The 18,040-nt window shown below is 46.7% G+C and overlaps 1 protein-coding gene across 1 annotated transcript in view; it reads right to left on the bottom strand.

The window, feature by feature from the left end:
• Positions 1-18,040, bottom strand: part of HTR4 (5-hydroxytryptamine receptor 4) — a 79,209-nt gene that overhangs the window by 45,160 nt on the left and 16,009 nt on the right. Inside the window, exons 4-5 of the mRNA XM_009820850.2 lie at positions 12,292-12,445; positions 9,732-10,300 (exon numbers count right to left, since the gene is read on the bottom strand). Coding sequence (XP_009819152.2) covers positions 9,732-10,300; positions 12,292-12,445 — 723 coding nt within the window. The remainder of the gene's footprint in view (positions 1-9,731; positions 10,301-12,291; positions 12,446-18,040) is intronic.

Below are 18,040 nucleotides of genomic sequence, written 5' to 3'. Positions count from 1 at the left end.
TTCCCAGTCTTTACCCCCGATGTATTTACAGACAGTAATCAGATCCCCTCTCAGCCTCCATTTTGCTAGGCAAAACAAGCCAGCCGTGCTCGGGCTGTGGTACGGAGCCGTGCGGTGCCGCTCCTGCCAACACGGGGAACCGATACTTGAACTGAAACTACTGGAGTGGAAAACACATCTTGAGCAATCTCTGGTTGCATTGCCCAGAGGGCTCAGTCCTGGGGCTGTGCCAAAATGAAGGAAATACTCTTTGTCACCCCTGAAGTCACCATTTTTAAATTGTTTTGGTTGATATAATATTTCATGCCTCAGGATGGAGAGCTCTCACGAGGTTTCTCTCCTCGGCATGGCTCTTTACCATGGTGGGAAGAGCAGCCTCCAGAGTGACCCACAGGACCATCTGCTTGATACCCTTCCAGCAGTGCTCATTCTGTATGGGGTACGCTTTTGGCCATGCCCAATGCTGCGCTTGCAGACTTGTAAGGGGGAAAGTGTGCAAGACTGGTGAAAAGGGCTGCTGGACAGCACCCAAGGATGTCAGCATGGCTTATCCAGAAACCTGCAGCTGATGAAAAATGACACTACTGCAATTTAAAGTCAAGTCCACCAATAGATTTATGTCTATTAAATGAAAAATTTCATTAGCTTCTCTTATGCCTCTTGCTAAGCACTGGAGGTTCCCTAAGTACAGAGCCCTCCCAGGCACAGAAGAGGATGTTCCTTCAGGTCCTCCAGCCACCACAGAGCAATGCGATAATGTGCCTGCAGCATACAGTCAGCGGAGGGTGGCTGCCTGTGGGAGTAATTTAATCACAGGAGCATGATGGTTTGCATGCAAACATAAGGTTTGCATCTATTTGCTAAGACGGAGCAAAATAAATCCCTACCATCAAGAACAAAAATCAAAATCCCAGCCCAAACATATACAAAGATATTAGCTGCACCCTAGCAGTATTTCATCAGCTTCTCTGAAAACAAAAATTATTTGTGTCTCTCAACAGTGAGTTTCTGCTAAACTCCTGTCAAAAAGTGGAATTACATAAAAAAGCAGGGGCTGGAGATGTCAGGGGGATGCCATCATTTGTTGTGTTTCTCAAGCTTTTGCTCAGAAACTTGCTAAAAAGAACTTAGTGGGAATGTGCTTTACCAGGACATTCACAAAGGGCTGAAGTTCTTGCCTATTGGTCCCATTAATAAGGTGACTGCTGGAGAAATTACAACACACGTCCCAAAGCTTAGCAGCCTGTAACTGCTCCAAGTCTCACAAGCACAGCAAAAGAAATGCTACTTACATTGTGCCTCCAAAATGACCTATGGAAATCCAGTGTGAAACAGCGAGCAATGAGGCAATGAAGGAAAGAGCAGACCAAGTCCAAATGATCCGTCTTGGGGCTAATGAACTTGTAGTGAAGAAGATGGTAACATATGTCAAAGCTCTGATCCACCTTGCAGGATCATTAAAATTCCCAGGCAGCTCTTGCCAGTCAGAAATTTTAACCCTAATGGCCTGATTTTATTCTAAATAACTGTATAGCTTTGGGCAGTAGTATCCTGCCACTGGAATTCTTTTCCAAATGATACTTTAGCGATGAGAAAAAACTCACAGGACATCTACAGAAAAATCTGGTCAGTTTGTGTAAAGGCAAAAAAAGCCTTTTAGAAAGTTATTCATGTAGTTAGTGCTAAAATTAAAAAAAAATGCATTTTGAATCAAAGACGTGCATCCTTTGTGCTTAAAAACTGAGTCTCAGTGAAGATTCACTTCCACATGAATTTCAAATTTGGTCAAACCAAGCTAAAATAGCATGTTTGTTTTTCATGGTTTTTGTTCCCTTGCTGGGTCTGTTTGTGAGTTTTGTGCACCCAGGTGCCTACCTGCTGCTTGCTTATTTCTCCTTAAGAGCAAAACCAAAAAAAACCTTTCAGAAACTCTGGAAGAAACAATAAATACTGGATTTTACCCTTTCAACTGGAGCCTGCAGGCAGCCTAGCAGACTGAATGAGGAATGCAAATAGCTGCCTTTGAAGCTGAGGGCAGTCAGGACACTGAGTTTGAACCCAAACCTTAATCTTTCACCTCTGGGCCAGCTGAAGATCAGAACCTTCTGCAACTTTGTCCAAGAAAAGCTGTGTATGTACTGAAATATCTCATTTTCTTTCATTTGTTTTTTTTTTTAAGCAGCACTGAAGCCCTCCCTTGCCCAGCCCGGCCAGTTGCTGCTGCAGCCTGGAGCTGAATTCCAGGTTCTCGCTGCAGCCCTCGCACACCGCACTCCTTCCAACATCACAAACAGAGCAGGGTGTGACACGTCCCTGATAACACAGCCTGTAAACATCTCCTTTCCAGAAATAACGTCCCTCTGGTTTACAGAATTAGTCATTTCCATGAATGCATGCACGTGTGTGAGAGAGAAAAAGAGAAAACAGAGGGGAGACAAATATTTAGCATCACGTAGCAGCAGCAGACCTGGGCTCAGATTCCTCTCTGCTGCTACTGAAATGGCTTTTAGGGACTTCAGCAGGCAGGGCTGAGATAGTGTCCTGGCCGTTCCTGACCTGTCCCCCCGCACTCACTGCCACGGTCCCTCCTTCCTCCAAAACACCTCTGCCGATGCCGGCGGCCACCTCTCTGTCCCACAGGAAAATGCCTTAACGAAGGCGCGTGTCCTCCCCGTCTGAGGCTAAATGCACCTTTGCTGATGAAGCGCCCGTGCTGGGAGAGCTCTCGACTCGCCGAACGCCAAGGGACAGCTCTGCTGGAGAGGAGCTGGAGAGGAGGCACACGAGCAGAGGAGAGGGAGGCTGTGCTGGCCAGGCTGTGCTGGAGGCTCGGCTGGGGTGGGGTGGGAAAGCCCCACTGCTGGTGCCAGCCCGTGGCTGCTGCTGCGGAGGAGCGGCACGGCGGGAGCCGCCGGAGCTTTCCGACCCTGGGCAGCAAGTGTGTTATTCTGCCTCGGGAAGCTCTGCAGGCTCTGCGGCTGTCTTAGTGCCTAAGGAAGGATAAGGGATAACAGGAACAGGAGGAGGCAGAACAGGAGGAGATTTTTGTACTTGTAAACCCAGATCCTGGAGAGAGCCCTGACAGTTCTATCAGAAAGCAGCTCTCAGTAACTAACCTCTGTGTTTTCTTAGTCAAGCCACAACTGCCTCCCACAAATCCCACCATCGCAGGCAGGATGGGATTGCCGCTCCATCCACGCCCTATGAACACAAGGGCAACGACCCACGCCAGGCACTGAACCTGCTGCATGATTCAGCCCATACTCACTGCCTGGGTGCACAGGGAAACCACAGCGCTCTTTAACCCATCTTGTGAAGCCATTTCTGAGCCCGGGAGCTCAGAAACAGCCGGAGGATTTGTAACACCACAGCCACCGAAGGTGCCCATTCCTCTGAAGGTGACCCTGCAGGAGAAGGGGACGGTGCGTGGTGGCACAGGGACACCTGGCCAGCCAGGATTTGACTTGTGCGAAGGCAACTGAGCACTGATGGCGTTAATGACCTTGTGCAATTAAAGCTGTTGAAAAGGCATGGTCATTCAAAATCATCTTCGAAAAGATGCAAATTGCTTTGCTTCCACAGCAGTGGGCATCTGGGCATCCTGATGTGTATTTGCTGCAGGCAGCACCCAGGCTGCCGCTCAGGCAGGGGTGTCCTCCATGTCGGGGTGCCGGGGAGACCCCCAGGAGAAAGGGGAGATGGAGCTCTGAGCTGGCAGCCTTGCAAAGCCAGGAGGGTTTCAGGATGGCTGCTCACCTTTGTGAAAAGCTGCCTCGTAAACAGAGGGGGAAAGTCTCTTTAACTTACTCATTGTTTTGAAGCTGCATAAAGCAATGCAATGCCATCAGCCCACCTATCCCACCTGTAGGTAGTGGCCTTTAGCCCAAAGTCTCCTCTGCTTCTGGCCAGGAAAAGGCAAGGAGAAAGGAAGAGCTCCTACCTTTGCCTTTATGGACTGGAAGTGGTAACACAAAGCTAAAGCCAGGTGCAAATTCCCCCTGAAGCCCTGACCCTCCTGCCAATCCCACATGTCAAACCCCTGCAACAGGAGGGTCTGGCCGCAGGGAGCGGGGGCAGTGGGTGCACTGGGCACCCGTGGAGTTCCCCTGACTGTGCAGACACCGCCAGCGCAGCTACGGGTCTCCCCTCAAATTACAGCAGACATTTCACAGTATGCATGTGCCGGGAGGGGCTTCCAGCTCAGAGCTGGGGCAGCTCCACGGGAGGGATGTGCAGGGGACTGAGCCGTGGGGCAGGAGCGCCCCTGTGCACTCCCATTGGGGAAGCATCACCTGTAGGCACACACCACATCTTCCTTCGCCCCACGGCAGTTCTGACCTTCTCTTCCCTGCAACCAGGGTGGATTTACTTTTATTGCAACAGATCTGTAAGCTGTGGAGTTGTTAAGCTTCTACAAACCGGAGACCCGAGTTGCTGCGTTGCCTGTTCCGACCGCAGCAGGGAAGCAGCGGGGCTCGCTGCAGTTCAGGAGATTTACTGGCACAATTTCGCATGTTCCCTATAGGGACCAGTAAGACTCCACAGCAGTGCTCTGGCATTGAGTGCCGGCTGCATGCAATGATTTACTGCACACTTCTCCCAGAGTTTTGTGCATCTTCGGAGTGCTGACATGAGCGTGGGCTCATTGGGTTATTAATTTAGTTTTGTATTTATGAAGATGATGAACTTCTAGCCCCCCAAGCTGCACACTTCTTTTATTTTCTCTTTGTGTCTCTTGGCTCTTCTAAAAGGAAAATCAGGATGTGGTTTACTTTGGAGAAATAAAATTGGCATCAGCCCTGCCTGAGAAGACCTCTCTGTGATGGAAAATGAGTAAATAAACGACTTACTATAGCTTTCCCTGAAGAGGCTAATACATTGCACCGTGCTGAACAGTGCACTTCTGAGAGAAAATGGGGAATATACCAAAGCAGCCTCCTTGACCCAAACATTCCAGAGTTTGTCTACTCTGATCATTGCTCAATTATATTTTACCCAAAGTCATCTTCTTCGCCATGGCAAAATTTCAGAATTTGTTTTATCCAAGAATTCAGGCAATGCTGATCTGGGTTCCCATCCACTTACGCAGTACAAGAGTTTAATCATTCATGAAGGCATGAGTTTGTTGTTTTGTGTTGAATAAATATCTATGCATGACAAAAGATATGCAAGCAATGTGTTTAAAGGGGAAGACAGCATTTTTCAGATGATTATAGCATTTTGCTTTCAGTCTCGTGGTGCCCAGAGCTCCTGAACACATGCTAGAGCCATCCAGAAACCTGTATCTATTGCAGTTAATTATTGTACTAATTTTTGCCATACATTAGTTGAGTGTTCATTGAAAATTCTCCTATCCACTCATTATTCAGAATGATTCCCAAGTCCTTTCAATGAATGACATTCCAAACCACAGGTTATTAGAACTATGAATTGCAAATATTTATAATGAATTATACAATTTGTGCTGCAACCAGAGAAACATACCTTTGTACGTGGCACGTGAGTTGCAATCTCAGCCACTGAAAAATGAATAGGGCATGAATTTCGGGTTGTAGCCACATCTGCAGATTTCAATTCACCATTTGCATGTGTCCTGCCTGACACATGTTGATGGTACACAACAGAATTGAAATAGGTGAATATCCAGGCATAAAAAAAAAGGGTTCTGGCAATTCCTACACTTGCAGAAAGCAAACTTGGAAAACAGGCAAATCAAAATTTTCTTTCAAAGCTGAATATTTAATTCTAATAGTCTTTCCCATTGTACACACAGATCCAGCTCTAACCAAATCCTATCTCCTGGCTGTTCATGACATCTTCAAAACATGTTTTGAGCCACGTCTTACCCCACCCAGGGGATGGATGTCTCTCACACCAACTGATGGAGAGTTTAAGAACAAAATGGGTGACAGGAAATCCTTTCCCCATCTTCTGGTTCATGATTTAGGGATAAAGTGGGGTAGTTGCCAGGGGATTAAGAAAGCTGAGGTCACCCTCATATCATGGTCGAGCCACTGTGCAGTCTGCTCCCTCGCCCCATTGCCACTGTGGCTGCATCTGGCCCCAGGTGTGCTGTAAAAAGTCTCTCCCTGCCTGGGTAACCCAGAGCACCACAGTCTTCACAGATCACTTGAAAAATAAATTAAAAAAAAAGGAAGAATGAGAACTGTCTCCCAAGCGGTCTCTCAGTCTGTGTGTGGTGAGGGTGTCTGCCTCTTCTCACTGCTGTGTTTTATCACACTCTGCTCCTCCTTCTTCTTTTTTTCCCATTCCTAATATAAATGTGAAAAATCCCAAAACGGGAATGTCAGAACATTTTGACACTGAAGTTATCAGAAGAAAAAAAGAAGAAATGCCTTCCCTCCCTGCAAGGCACTCTCACAGGTCAGACGCATCCAAGAGCAAGAGTCTGAATTTTAACTGTGACAAACATTCTTTGCACTTGCAAACACACCAGTGAGATGATTATGAGGAAGGACAGAATGGTTTGGACAGGTAGAGCTGAAGGAAAGTTCCGATCGTCTCAAGATTGGAAGTAGAGAGGAGTTAGAAATCCCAGTCCTACCATTAACCACTCCTGACTCCCTTTGACGCTAAATGACTCACGTCAGCTTAACACAAAATTGCAAATCTCTGCGGTTTTGGGGGGAGGAACTCTGCCCTAGATTCAGCATAAGGTCTGTCCTGCTCTTCACTTCTCTCCCTGTCAGGGTGAGAAGAGCAGCTGTAAAATCCCACTTGCACAACTTCCCCATTTGCAGCAGCTCTTGGTCGGCAAGAAACAACTTTGAGGTTGCAGAAGAAGTGTGTGAACCAGGTCCAGCCCCTATGCAGCTTCTCAGTTGGGTTGGTATGAAGCCAGCCCTTACAGGAAGGTTTCAATAGTTCAGCTGCTGGGCACAAACCCCTTGTATTTCCATACTAGTAAAGCAAATGTATGTTAAACCTTGAGAGAACCTGCCTCACTGAATTTCTCTTTCACTCATGCTGAATCCAACCTTTTTTGCATTTGAGAGAAGCACTGAAGAAATACAAATTCCTCCAGTGAGGTTAACTGTCCAAAGACTACAGTTAGTCGGTTTTCCTTTAATCCCCACACCTCTATCATCATCAGTGCATAATCTGCACCAGGGAAAGAAGTCATGCTTTTCTCATCAGTTACAAAGCTGAGGAAAACAGAAAATAATTGCTCTCTGAAGTGCCAATGTGCAGAGCCACGTCCCTCCGGCACGCGGAGGGAGGAGGGGGTGCGGCAGCAGGAAGCAAGTGCCTTCTGCAGAGCTGGAGTGCTATGGAAAGGCGGGAGATAATCTGACTTGCACTTGTAGCATGTTGAAGAGAGACAACGTGCTCTTACCCATAAAAGTACTCATAAAAGCTAGAAGTGGACAAGATGCTCTGTGCAGGTTTGGTTCTTATGGGGCCTTTTGCAATGGTTGTCACATCCAGACTGACAGGATTGTTACGCATTTCCATGGGTAACTAACTTGTATGTGGGAGCAAAGTGGTACAAGTGGGAGGGACAAGCTGGAAATGAAGAAAGCCTGATCTCAGCTCCATGGTGGGATCCACCATTTACTGCAGCTCACCAGAGCCTCCCCAGCTGCCTGGGGTGCCCGAGACCTTGGTCACCCCTAGCTTTGGAGGAGAAATGGCTCTTCACGTTTGCTTTGGCCATCGCATGGACATCAATATGTTTACAAAGAGTCTCAGAATGAGTAGTTTGTCAGCTCAGGACACTCAGCACAGAATGAAGGAAACCCCCAGCAGCTCAGCCCTCCTGGAGGTGTGCAGAGCCTCCCTGGCCGCTCGCTCTCTCAGAAGCCTGTCTCCAGCACCCAGCGTCCCCAGGGCAGCGCTGGCCTGAGCCTGCCTCTCCCACAGGGCACAGGCAGGACAATGAGGTCTCACAGCAAGATAACTTAGTGCAAAAGCAGTGAGACAACTGGGAGACATGAGGAGGCACAGGCATTGCCATCTGCAACACCTGGAGGTCAAACATCAGCACGGACTGAAGCAATTCCCCTTCTGGGCTGACGTGCTCCCTGCCTTCCACATCTCAAACCCACACCTAAGAGAGGCTCCCCGTCGTCTCTCTGCCTTGTATACTTAACAAAAGGTATCTTGTTGCTTTGCTTACTAGCCAAAATAGATGCCACACTCTCTTTCTTTGTGTTTAGGCCACCAGGCTGGTCCTGTGGTGAGAGCACAGAGCCGCCCTGGTTAACCAGGGATGGGAGGGAGCCCTCCCTCCCCTTCTCCCTGCGCAGGGACACCTTTCCAGCGTTTGGCCCTGCAGCTCCCCAGCTGGTGAGCTGTGTCCAGCAAGAGCTGCCCTCTCAATCCTCCTAACCATCTGGCTTGCATCTGGTTTGTCCCCGGGAGCACAGTCCCAATAGAAATACAGGCTGAGCATGGCACACATCCATCACAGGCAGAGGGCTCTGGAACCATAGCCCCCAAACAGTTTTTAATCAGCAGAAGATAAATATATTGTAATGTCCTTCATGACTTAAAAAGCTTGAGAGGTCTGTCTCAAGGTTGTGACAAGCCCTGCCCCGTCTCCCATCCATCATACATCTCAGGATTCTTTCCAAAACTTCAGAGACCATTACAGAAGGGAGCTTGGGGCAAACCAGCAGTTCAGACTCAGCTGGGAAGTGCTCAGTGTCTGATTTAGTCTCCGGATGGGTTCAGCTCTGAACACAAATATGATTACCAAGTCCTCATCTGCATGTGAAGAGCCATGAAGGCATCTACCAGAAGAACCGAATCTCCTCTAGACAGTTGCATAGAAACACCTATGGTTTTTTTCAGAGATTGCAGTTTGTTCTGATATTAGGGGAGATGATTGTTCTTCCCTGCCTTCCTCCCATGCTCTGCCTCCCACCTCTCCGCCTGGTGCGGGGAAGACCGCAGAGGGTGCCTCATACCACAGAGCCCTCCAAACCCCTCTGTGCACAGCCCACACGCTCCCTCTTGCAATGAACACATTGTGGTACTCGGTGAAGGGTGAGGTGTGGGGTTCAAATTCACTGGGACCCCAAACTGTCAACCAGCAGGACTACGTCCTGTAGCCCGTGTGAGGCACGCTCAGCTCCCGGGACTCCTGCAGAACTGGGTGCCGCTGCCATGCACAGGGGTAGGCTTTGACTGGGTTACAGTAAAAGGCAGACACCCCAGCATTTTCTGAGCTGCTAAAACACAATAGCAAGTATCCCTCCTCCCAGAGAGCCATTGAAGTGCCCCAGCAGGGTCAAGGCGTTTGGGGAAGTTCATCCTCTGCCTTTCATTAGTTTGGAAGATGCAGCAGTGGCTGGTGGAGCTACAAAGGCAGACCCTGAGAAGGGGCAATGAGGGTCATGATCCCTTTGGTAGAGAAGACGGAGCAGGCAGCCTCCCTCAAGGTGTTCCCCATGGGGTCAAGTTGTTCCCCTCAGACCAAACAGCAGGGCTTGCCAAAATGCATACGCTGCTTCTGCATTATCCCAGCTCTTTTCTGAACGCGCCTCTGGAGAAGCTGCGCATGCCAACACTTATCTGTTATCTACAAATGCAGTTTTTTTGAGGACCCGGAGGATTTCTGGACGCTTCTCTTGCCCCCTCCCTTTTTAAACAGTTAATCCATCAGACATTTAAAATGCAAAGTGAAACCAATCCGTTATGAAAACTCTAGAGAAGTATTCTTTCTAGTGACTCCAGGCATTTTGCAGCATCTGAGAAACACTCACCTTAGTACATGAGTCGATCCATTTATTGTGGTGGTGGAACAGGGGACCGTCTGCCCCAAGATGGAAGGCCTTCGGTATCGCTCATCACCACAGCACAGGATAATGAGGAAGGCACGTCTGAAAGATTTGTTCAGGAAGGCGTAGAGGAAAGGGTTCAGCCCTGAATTGATGTAGCCCAGCCACAGGAAAGCTGTCCACAGCTTCCCCGGCACCGTATAGTTTATGAAAGGGTCCACTACATTTGTGATAAAGAAGGGGGCCCAGCACAGGCAGAAGCACCCCATGATGATGCACAGGGTCTTGGCAGCTTTGGTCTCAGTCTTCATGCGGTGTGTGCTGTGCTGGTCCGGGTGGTGCTGACGGCCGTCGGCGGGGGCCCCGGCCCGCTGCAGCAGCCGGATCTGGCGGGCGTGCTCCCTGGCCGTGATATAGATGCGGTAGTAGGCCAGCACCATCAGGAGGAAGGGAATGTAGAAGGCCACCACGGAGCAGGTAATGGCGTATGGCTTGTTGACCATGAATATGCAGTAAGTGGAGTTGGAAGCCTTGTTGAACTGCCTTTGCTGAATCTGGGGCAGGGGGAGGAAGGACAAGGACAGAGAAGGAAAGAAGTTCAGCACTGCTCCTCCGATACCAGCAGTCTGTTTGCCAGGACACCTCACCACCAGTTTCCAATTCTCTCTCCTCCCTCCCCTCTCCCATCCGCGGTCCCTGCCTCACCCACTGCTGCCTCTGCTGCCTCTGCTCACACCATGGGCTCTCCGGACCTGCTGCTCCCCAGGTCCACAGGACCAGCCCACGTTGCAGCTCCAGCATCCTACAGCATGCCTCAACCTGGCCAGTGAAAATCAGCCTAACTTCCCCGTTCGGACACAGCAAAGGGGAATAACTTCACTTTATGCCACGCTTTTTTGCAGTGCTCACTGCTCTCTTCAACAGGTTTTACACCAACAATGCACAAGTTTCACCCAACCGAGTCCCACAGAGGCCAGATGGACTGGGAAGGGACTGGGCTGCAGCATCTGGGGGACAGCTCCAGGCTGGGGATGACACTGAGCTTCCCAGGCACAGGGGCTGTGGGCAGCAGCCTGGGCAGGAGAAGTCTGCTGAGTCTGTAGGTTGAGATGTGGTCAACGACTTGTGATGGAAACGGAGACAGCAGAGGAAGAAAGGGGTCTTGCATGCGAGTTTGAGGAGCAGGGGGCATAACTGGGACAGACAGGATTTCCCTGAGGCTACTATTGCTACAAAACAATGTCACTGCACATCCATCAGGCCCATAATTTCTGGTGCTTATTCCAACAAGACAATAACCCTGTCTCCTGTTTAAAACTATAATATCAAAATTATGTATTATTTAAATTATTTATTTAAATTTATTAATTTGAATTTAGGTATTTAATTTATTTATTTAATAATTCGTAAATTGGGCCAGTAAGGAAGTTTACCTCTAAAATAAACAGTGAAGCATTCTCACTAGGTGATGTTTGCACCTTGCACTACCTCTCAGCATGCAGCTACTGAAATCTGCATGGTGAACGCCATCAAGTTACAAGGAAGGGAAGGGCTTGCACTGGTGTTTAGAAAGACTGGTACAGACAGCTGGGTGTCAAGTCTTTTCTGAAAAGGTGGGGGCAAAAAATCAGTGGAAGAAATCAGATACCTGACATGGTTTGTTAAATAAACAAAATGCACCTCCCTTTTCTACCAGCTGTATGTTCTAAAGGTGCTTGTCTGGAAGCAATTTTGGCTTTATCGCCTCATCTAGATGCTTGGCAGCTTGCATCGGTTATTTTCCATGAGCCAAAAAGTATTCATATCTCCTTGACTGAGACTTGGCATAGAAGATGCCACATCTCTTTAAACAAGCTCTTCTAAACAAGGTGTTTTCACAGTTTGCCATTTTTTAATTCCTGCGTCTCCAGATTGGAAGGAGAGCAGATTTGCAGCTCTTAACCCCTTGCCCTGCAAACGGGATCCTGCAAGTGAAGCCAGACTGCGGTGGGGAAAACTGACTCCTGCTGAAATGACTTGCATGGGGGAACTTCCATCTTCTCCCCCACCTTCAAGGCTCACACCAAGACAGGGGATATTGATGGGACTGACCCAAAACACCATCCTTTCTGGGGAGGTCCGGGTTTCCCGGCTCTCTAAACATCACTAGCACAGCAAGGAAGGGCCAAGCGCTCAACCGGCAGAGGCCAGCACTCCCCGAGAGCTGCAGAGGCCAAGGGGAACTGAGGTCTCCCGAGGTGCCTGTCGGGAGCCAGCTGGGGCTTGGTGTGTTTTCAAAGGACTACTCACTGAACTGACTAGTAGACTTAGGCAAAATCCCCTCCTACAGCCACCACTGTCTTTGTGACAGTCCTTCCAGGACAGAGTTGCTTCAAACCCCCTTAAAGACACGCTCCAGAAATTCAGCAGCCCCTGTGCATCGATAACAAGAAGCCTCTCCTTCAGCCTCTCTTGCCTTCTTTTCTCTGAATATTGCTTTTTAAAGAAGAATATACAGCACCGAATATATTTGATACCAGGTTGGTGTATCTCCTTAGCTACTCACCAGATCAATGATGCCAATGCTATTCCAGCCTTGCATGATAGGGAGGAAAGAAATAAATGTCGGGATTACCCAGCACCCTCCAAGCATTACAGCGATGCGCAATGGAGTCATCTTATTCCTGTAAACCAGAGGCTGGCAGCAGATAGCATAGTACCTGCACGGAGAAAAGTGAGAGAACAACCGTCATCAAAGGAGACTTCTAGGTCTTAAAAAACCAAAACCGTAAAGCATTTTCTCCAGCTTGTTTCTCCTGCCTTTCAAAATAGAGAAAAAAACGAGTCTATAGCCTATTTCCATTGACTGCCTCTCACACAAGGAGTTCAGGATATTTTCACAGCATGAGTAAATAAGGTTTCATAGTGCCTTGCAGGGGAACGCCGGTGTTTTCTGTTTTCCAGCTAGGGAAAATGAGGCACAGGCTAATGCTGTGGTTTGTCTGAGGTCGCAGAGCAAGGGAGTGACTTCATACTCGGCCCTCCTCTCCCTCCGCACTTAGTCACAAAGCTGTCTGCACCCTCCTTACCATGATGAATGAATCCACCTTCCTTCCATTTAGCCATAACTGAGTAAATGTTGGGGTTTTCCTAATTGCAATGGACATTTATTTTGACAAGATTGCAAAATCTGTTATTGCAAATTAACAAAGCGTTTCAAAGCTGTGAAAATGTCAGTAAAATTAAGTGTGTTTTTCCATAACCAAGCTCCCTTTCTACCTCCCAGGAATCAGACTCTTTCTGGCTGGGCTTTAACCTTTTGCCACAAGGACAGGGCAAATGTCTGCATGGGGCTTCTAGTCTTTTCACCATCAAGGGGACATGCCCTGCGCTCTCCTTTCTCCTCCTGATCCATCCAACATATTCAAAGCACAACAGGTCCCTGCTCTTAAAAAACCCAACTAGCTATGAACTGAAAATGTCTTCTCAAAGAGATACAAAATCTACTCTTCTGTCTGTTTGGTCCCTGGGCTACCCACCTGCTAGCAGATTTCTACATCAGGAAGGTGTATCAAACCTAAAACTGGAAATCTCTTTGCTCTGAAATTAATATATGCCCATAGGCATAGCAGAGCAGCACCCATATCATCCTACTGCAGATTTTTGGTGGTCCTGACCTGACAGTCTGCCTCAGGTTCCCAGTGAAATGGTTTTGACCTTTAGAGTTTTGGATTTCAGCACACGTTGTAGAGACTGATGTCCCAACACTGCTGCAGGGAGCTGGGGTCCAGAGACACAAGAAGTGCCCATAAATTCTCAGCTGTTCTAAATAATGAAATATGTAATGCAGCTATGTGCCTGATAAATGTATTTTCTTAGTAAATTAACAATGATCATCTAGTAGATGTGGTTTCCAGATTTGGTCAGCACAGAAATTATGCAATATGGTGCCCCATAGGATATGAGCACCGCATTGAAGAAGTGGCCACAGTTTCAAAAACTATTTATAAAGGGAATGAATGACCTCTGTCAGAGATTTTTTTGAGTCAAGCCCCACATCAAGGCATGATGTGTATGTAGAGAGCGCCTCACTACTGAATGCCTATACAAGTTGACTTTATGAGGGCAGTAGACCCATGAATTAGAGACATTAAATTAGCAAACACACACTAAAGCTGGACCACTAACCTGAGATGCCTTCAGCACGTTAAAATAAGCCACATGTGAATGCACACATACCCACAGTTTATGTGTATGTATTAGAGAGATGTCCTTGAGGTGCACAATTTATTTCATCAAGATTTCAGTGCAAACCAAAAGTTTTGTGCTAAACAGGCACAAAAACCTAAGAATTTGCAAATTTTCTTGAGACTTTTTTTTAAAAGTCACGTGGAGTCAACTGAATTGCTTTATTTTGATAAAATCAGCTGATATATTCCACACAAAGGGTTGAAATAATATCAAAGTGTCAAAAGAAAACATTTTTTAAAAGTCTCTTTGAAACAAGATTCAAAATGTCACAGGGGAAAAATGTTGAAACAAGCATTCAACTATTTCAATTTGATAATTTCTACATTCTCTTCTGGTTTCGTGTGTGCATGAAAAATCAGCCCATTCCTCTGAAAAGTTTCACTTTCAAAGAAATGGCATATTTGACAGTAACTGTTCTTGTAGAGCATTGGGTTGAGCTCATGCTACCAGCGATGGCAGTCAGTGGGTCTGATTCCTGTCCCTGCTAACACAGCCCTCACATCCCTCCCACGAGGAAGGAGAAGCTGAATATTTCACAGAAACAGGATTTACTTAGTTTTGGAGCGTGCCTTCATTGGATTACGAGTTGAACAAGCAAGGGTATCCAGCCTCAAAGCCATGCAAAACTCAAGTGGGTAAGGCCCTGAGTGACCTAATTAAAGGAAGATAGATTTAAGTTTGAGTTTGGTCCTGTTCTGAGAGGAAGGCTGGATCAGAGACCTCCAGAGGTCCTTTCCAACCTACATTTTTCTGAGTCTATCAGACAATGAGGATCGTCATCGTCCGATTTCAGTATCTTAATGATTTCAGAGGATAGAACAAATATTTTCTTTCTTCCTAGGATAACTACCCTCCTCATGACAGCCACATTGTGTTTTGTGTAACCTTGTCCTGTGTTGCTAGAGCTTACTGCGTCTGGATTTCCCCCTGCTCTCCAGACTTCCTTCCCCCAGGAAAAAAACTGACCTTTGAATTCAAACAGGTATTTGCGGTAACGTTTTTGACTGTTTATTAGGACAGATGAGGCTTCTCTTGTCATTACGTGCAACTGCTCTTCTGACCCTGAACACACGGGAGATATATCTGTCATATTTAATTGTTTACTATCTGAGAGGCACCTACTGGAAAGTGGTACCCTGTGCTGGACATCAAAGGATTCCTGTGACATGCCTGATGGCAAGTTACTGCAAGTCACAACAGACTACATTTATTTGCAGAAAGGGCAAAAGAAGAAATTCAGTAAATAAATGGGAAAGAACCGCCAAGACACCAGCTACCACTTCACAAGTTGAATAAACAAACAGAAAAGGAAAACCACGATACATTGCTAATTAACTACAGCAGGAAAATAATTCTTCCAAGCAGTTTATTACATTTCTGTACTTCTATCTCTGCTGCAGCTGACAGCATTACACTGACTTGTACATGCTATTAAAGGCCATTAGAGTAAAAATTATGCCTGTAAAAATGACATCTTAAGCTTTCATATTTCTTCCCTTCCAGTGATTCAGCAGCAATTTTCCTCCACTTACATGTCAAAAGATTATATATATATATATTTTTTGCTAACTGCTGCTACCGTGACTTCTCTTGTGTTCAGAAAGTCGAGCTGGGTTCCTCCTGCCCTACAGCGTTATCGGTTACAAGGTTCTGCAATCAGAGTGTGGGTGACAATTTTTGCTGATGGCGAGGGAGGCAGAGAAGCACATCATCCACTTTTCCATAGCTCAGCAGGATTTCCATTCAATGGCCCAGAGAGTCAGATAATAGAAATCTGGGTATGTTAACAGAAGTCATTGAAGTCACACCAATATTTGCAGTAGCTGGTGATTTGATGTATGTGATGGTTTGGGCATTTAAGCAGCTATTTATTCACTGAGAGAAAAGTAATTATATCTCTAAGATTATCAATAGTTTGAGTCAAAAGCTGAAATAAAGACATTTTCTTATTCTACATTTCTGCTTCCTTTCAAGCCAGAGCTGTTTTCCTGTGCTCATAAGGAATATCTATTCTGTACTGGTATGACAGTGTGATGGATGAATACAAAATGTAATACATACACATGATTAATACCATGTCCAAGTTTAATTAAATATTAATTCTGACTATTATCAGCCAAGATCCATGTTTCTGCAGTTTCTTGAAAATGTTAACTTCCCCGTTACCTAAAGCAGAGCAGATGATGCGAAACACATCCTCTCCTCCGCCTCTGTTATGACATTCTTCGCTGAAGGGGAAATACAAGAGTCCCTTCCTGGAGCTGTAGATCTTCCAAGTAGCTCCATAAAGCAGAGGTTATTATAATACTTTTCCCTCCCCATATCAGACATTTGCCACATGAATGAATCAAGTGCTAACATTTTACAGATGGCTCAAATGAACAAATCCATAGCTGTTATGGCCACTGCAGAAACATCCAGCTACTGAGGATTTGTGACCTGCCCGGTGTCACTTGGTGGCTCCGAGGAACACTGCGCTGGCCAGACTCTGTCTTGAGGAACATGAATGTGATACTCCCTGGTCTTCCAGTGGAAGTTCCAGTGATATGGTTGTGGGGAGGACCGACTAGTGCCAAGTGGACCAGTTCCCAGAAGTGGACCTCATATGTTACCAACACTCTCCCAGCATCTCTGAGGGGATGCAGGTGCACCTCTATTATGTTCACGAAAGCTATAAAAGACGCTCAAGGTTCAGTGATTCAGTGCCCCACTCTGTGGAGCAATTTTTCCTCCATATTCCTACATTCATCAGCAGCAGGAGCTGCCACAGTCACATGAAGAAGCCTCATATACACAGTGTCCATGAGCTGTAAGAGCAAAATGTTTTATCCTTTCCTGACAGGACTTGTGCTTTACCTGCCGGTGAGCTCCTCTTTACAGTCAGTGCTACATGTAAAACCAGAAAGCAGATAAAAATGCCTGATGGACTGTACACCAGCAGCATGTTTGTGCCTAATAGCCTTCAGCACTTCGGATAGAGAAGACGTAATATCACATTCCTCAGCAGCAGGATCATGGACAGCTTGCCTAATGTTAAACTTGTGTGTATGTGAAGACAGGAGATGGCAGATAAGAGGGAAGCTGTGAAGCCAAAGAGAAAATAGACAGAAAATGAACCTCAGTTATATTCTTGCCTTGTACGACTGAACGCTGAATCTGCTGTGCTGGGTCAAGGCTTTCATGGAAATTTAAGTGTTATACATCATGGGTCTTTGCTGTTGCCATTTTGCCTGTATGAAAAATCCTACACATACATGCACACACATGTATGCACACTCCTTGTATCATACACTGCCTTTCCTCCAGGAAAAAAAATTAAAAAACCCCAATTCTTGAAAAGCACATCAACTTCTAAGTGATGACACCTGTAGTTATTACAAGTTTATAGCTTCTAGGTTCCTGGAGACCAGAAAGGAAAGTGGAGAAACAGCATTGCATTTCAACACAACCTAGATCTGATAGCAACATAATTTAGCTGTGGTCCATGGCAAGAACGGCTATTTATGGTAGTGACTATCTGCATACTCATCAAGCATCAACACGATGAGACTCCAGTTGTGAGCGGGATCTGTGGTCAAGACTGAAATCAAGAGTCCAAGAATCTAGATAACCAGCTGGGCTGGTAACGTTAACATACACATTTCTGTGCTTAAAGAGAAGGAAGCAGTGACACAGCAGCCAGCCCATCTGGCCACCCATCAGCCTGGACATCCAAGCGCCTCCTCAAGCCCATGGTGGTGTAAAAGCTGCCCTGGGCACATCTCCAGAGAGCAGTCCTGGAGTCGGCAGCTCCTGCCTCAGGATCAGTGATGCTCTAACCACACCGCTGCTGTTGCCTTGCCTTCTGGACATTACAGAAATGTAATTACTTAGCTGCATTAGATAATTCCCTGCCCTTGGAGAAAAATTAAAATATTCCCCTGGTTTGCAATACAGTTTTATTTGAGCTACGGATATGTGGACACTACCCTGAAAGAAGCTCCTTAGATATCACAGACAGACAAATACACACCCACCTTTACTAAACAGACTGGTTCTGGGGGTGGCCCACATTTAAAACCATT

Source organism: Gavia stellata, chromosome 16 (genome assembly GCF_030936135.1).
Source record: "Gavia stellata isolate bGavSte3 chromosome 16, bGavSte3.hap2, whole genome shotgun sequence".
Lineage (NCBI taxonomy): Eukaryota > Metazoa > Chordata > Aves > Gaviiformes > Gaviidae > Gavia > Gavia stellata.
Note: the sequence above shows the minus strand (reverse complement) of the source record. Positions and strands in the feature narration are given on the sequence as shown.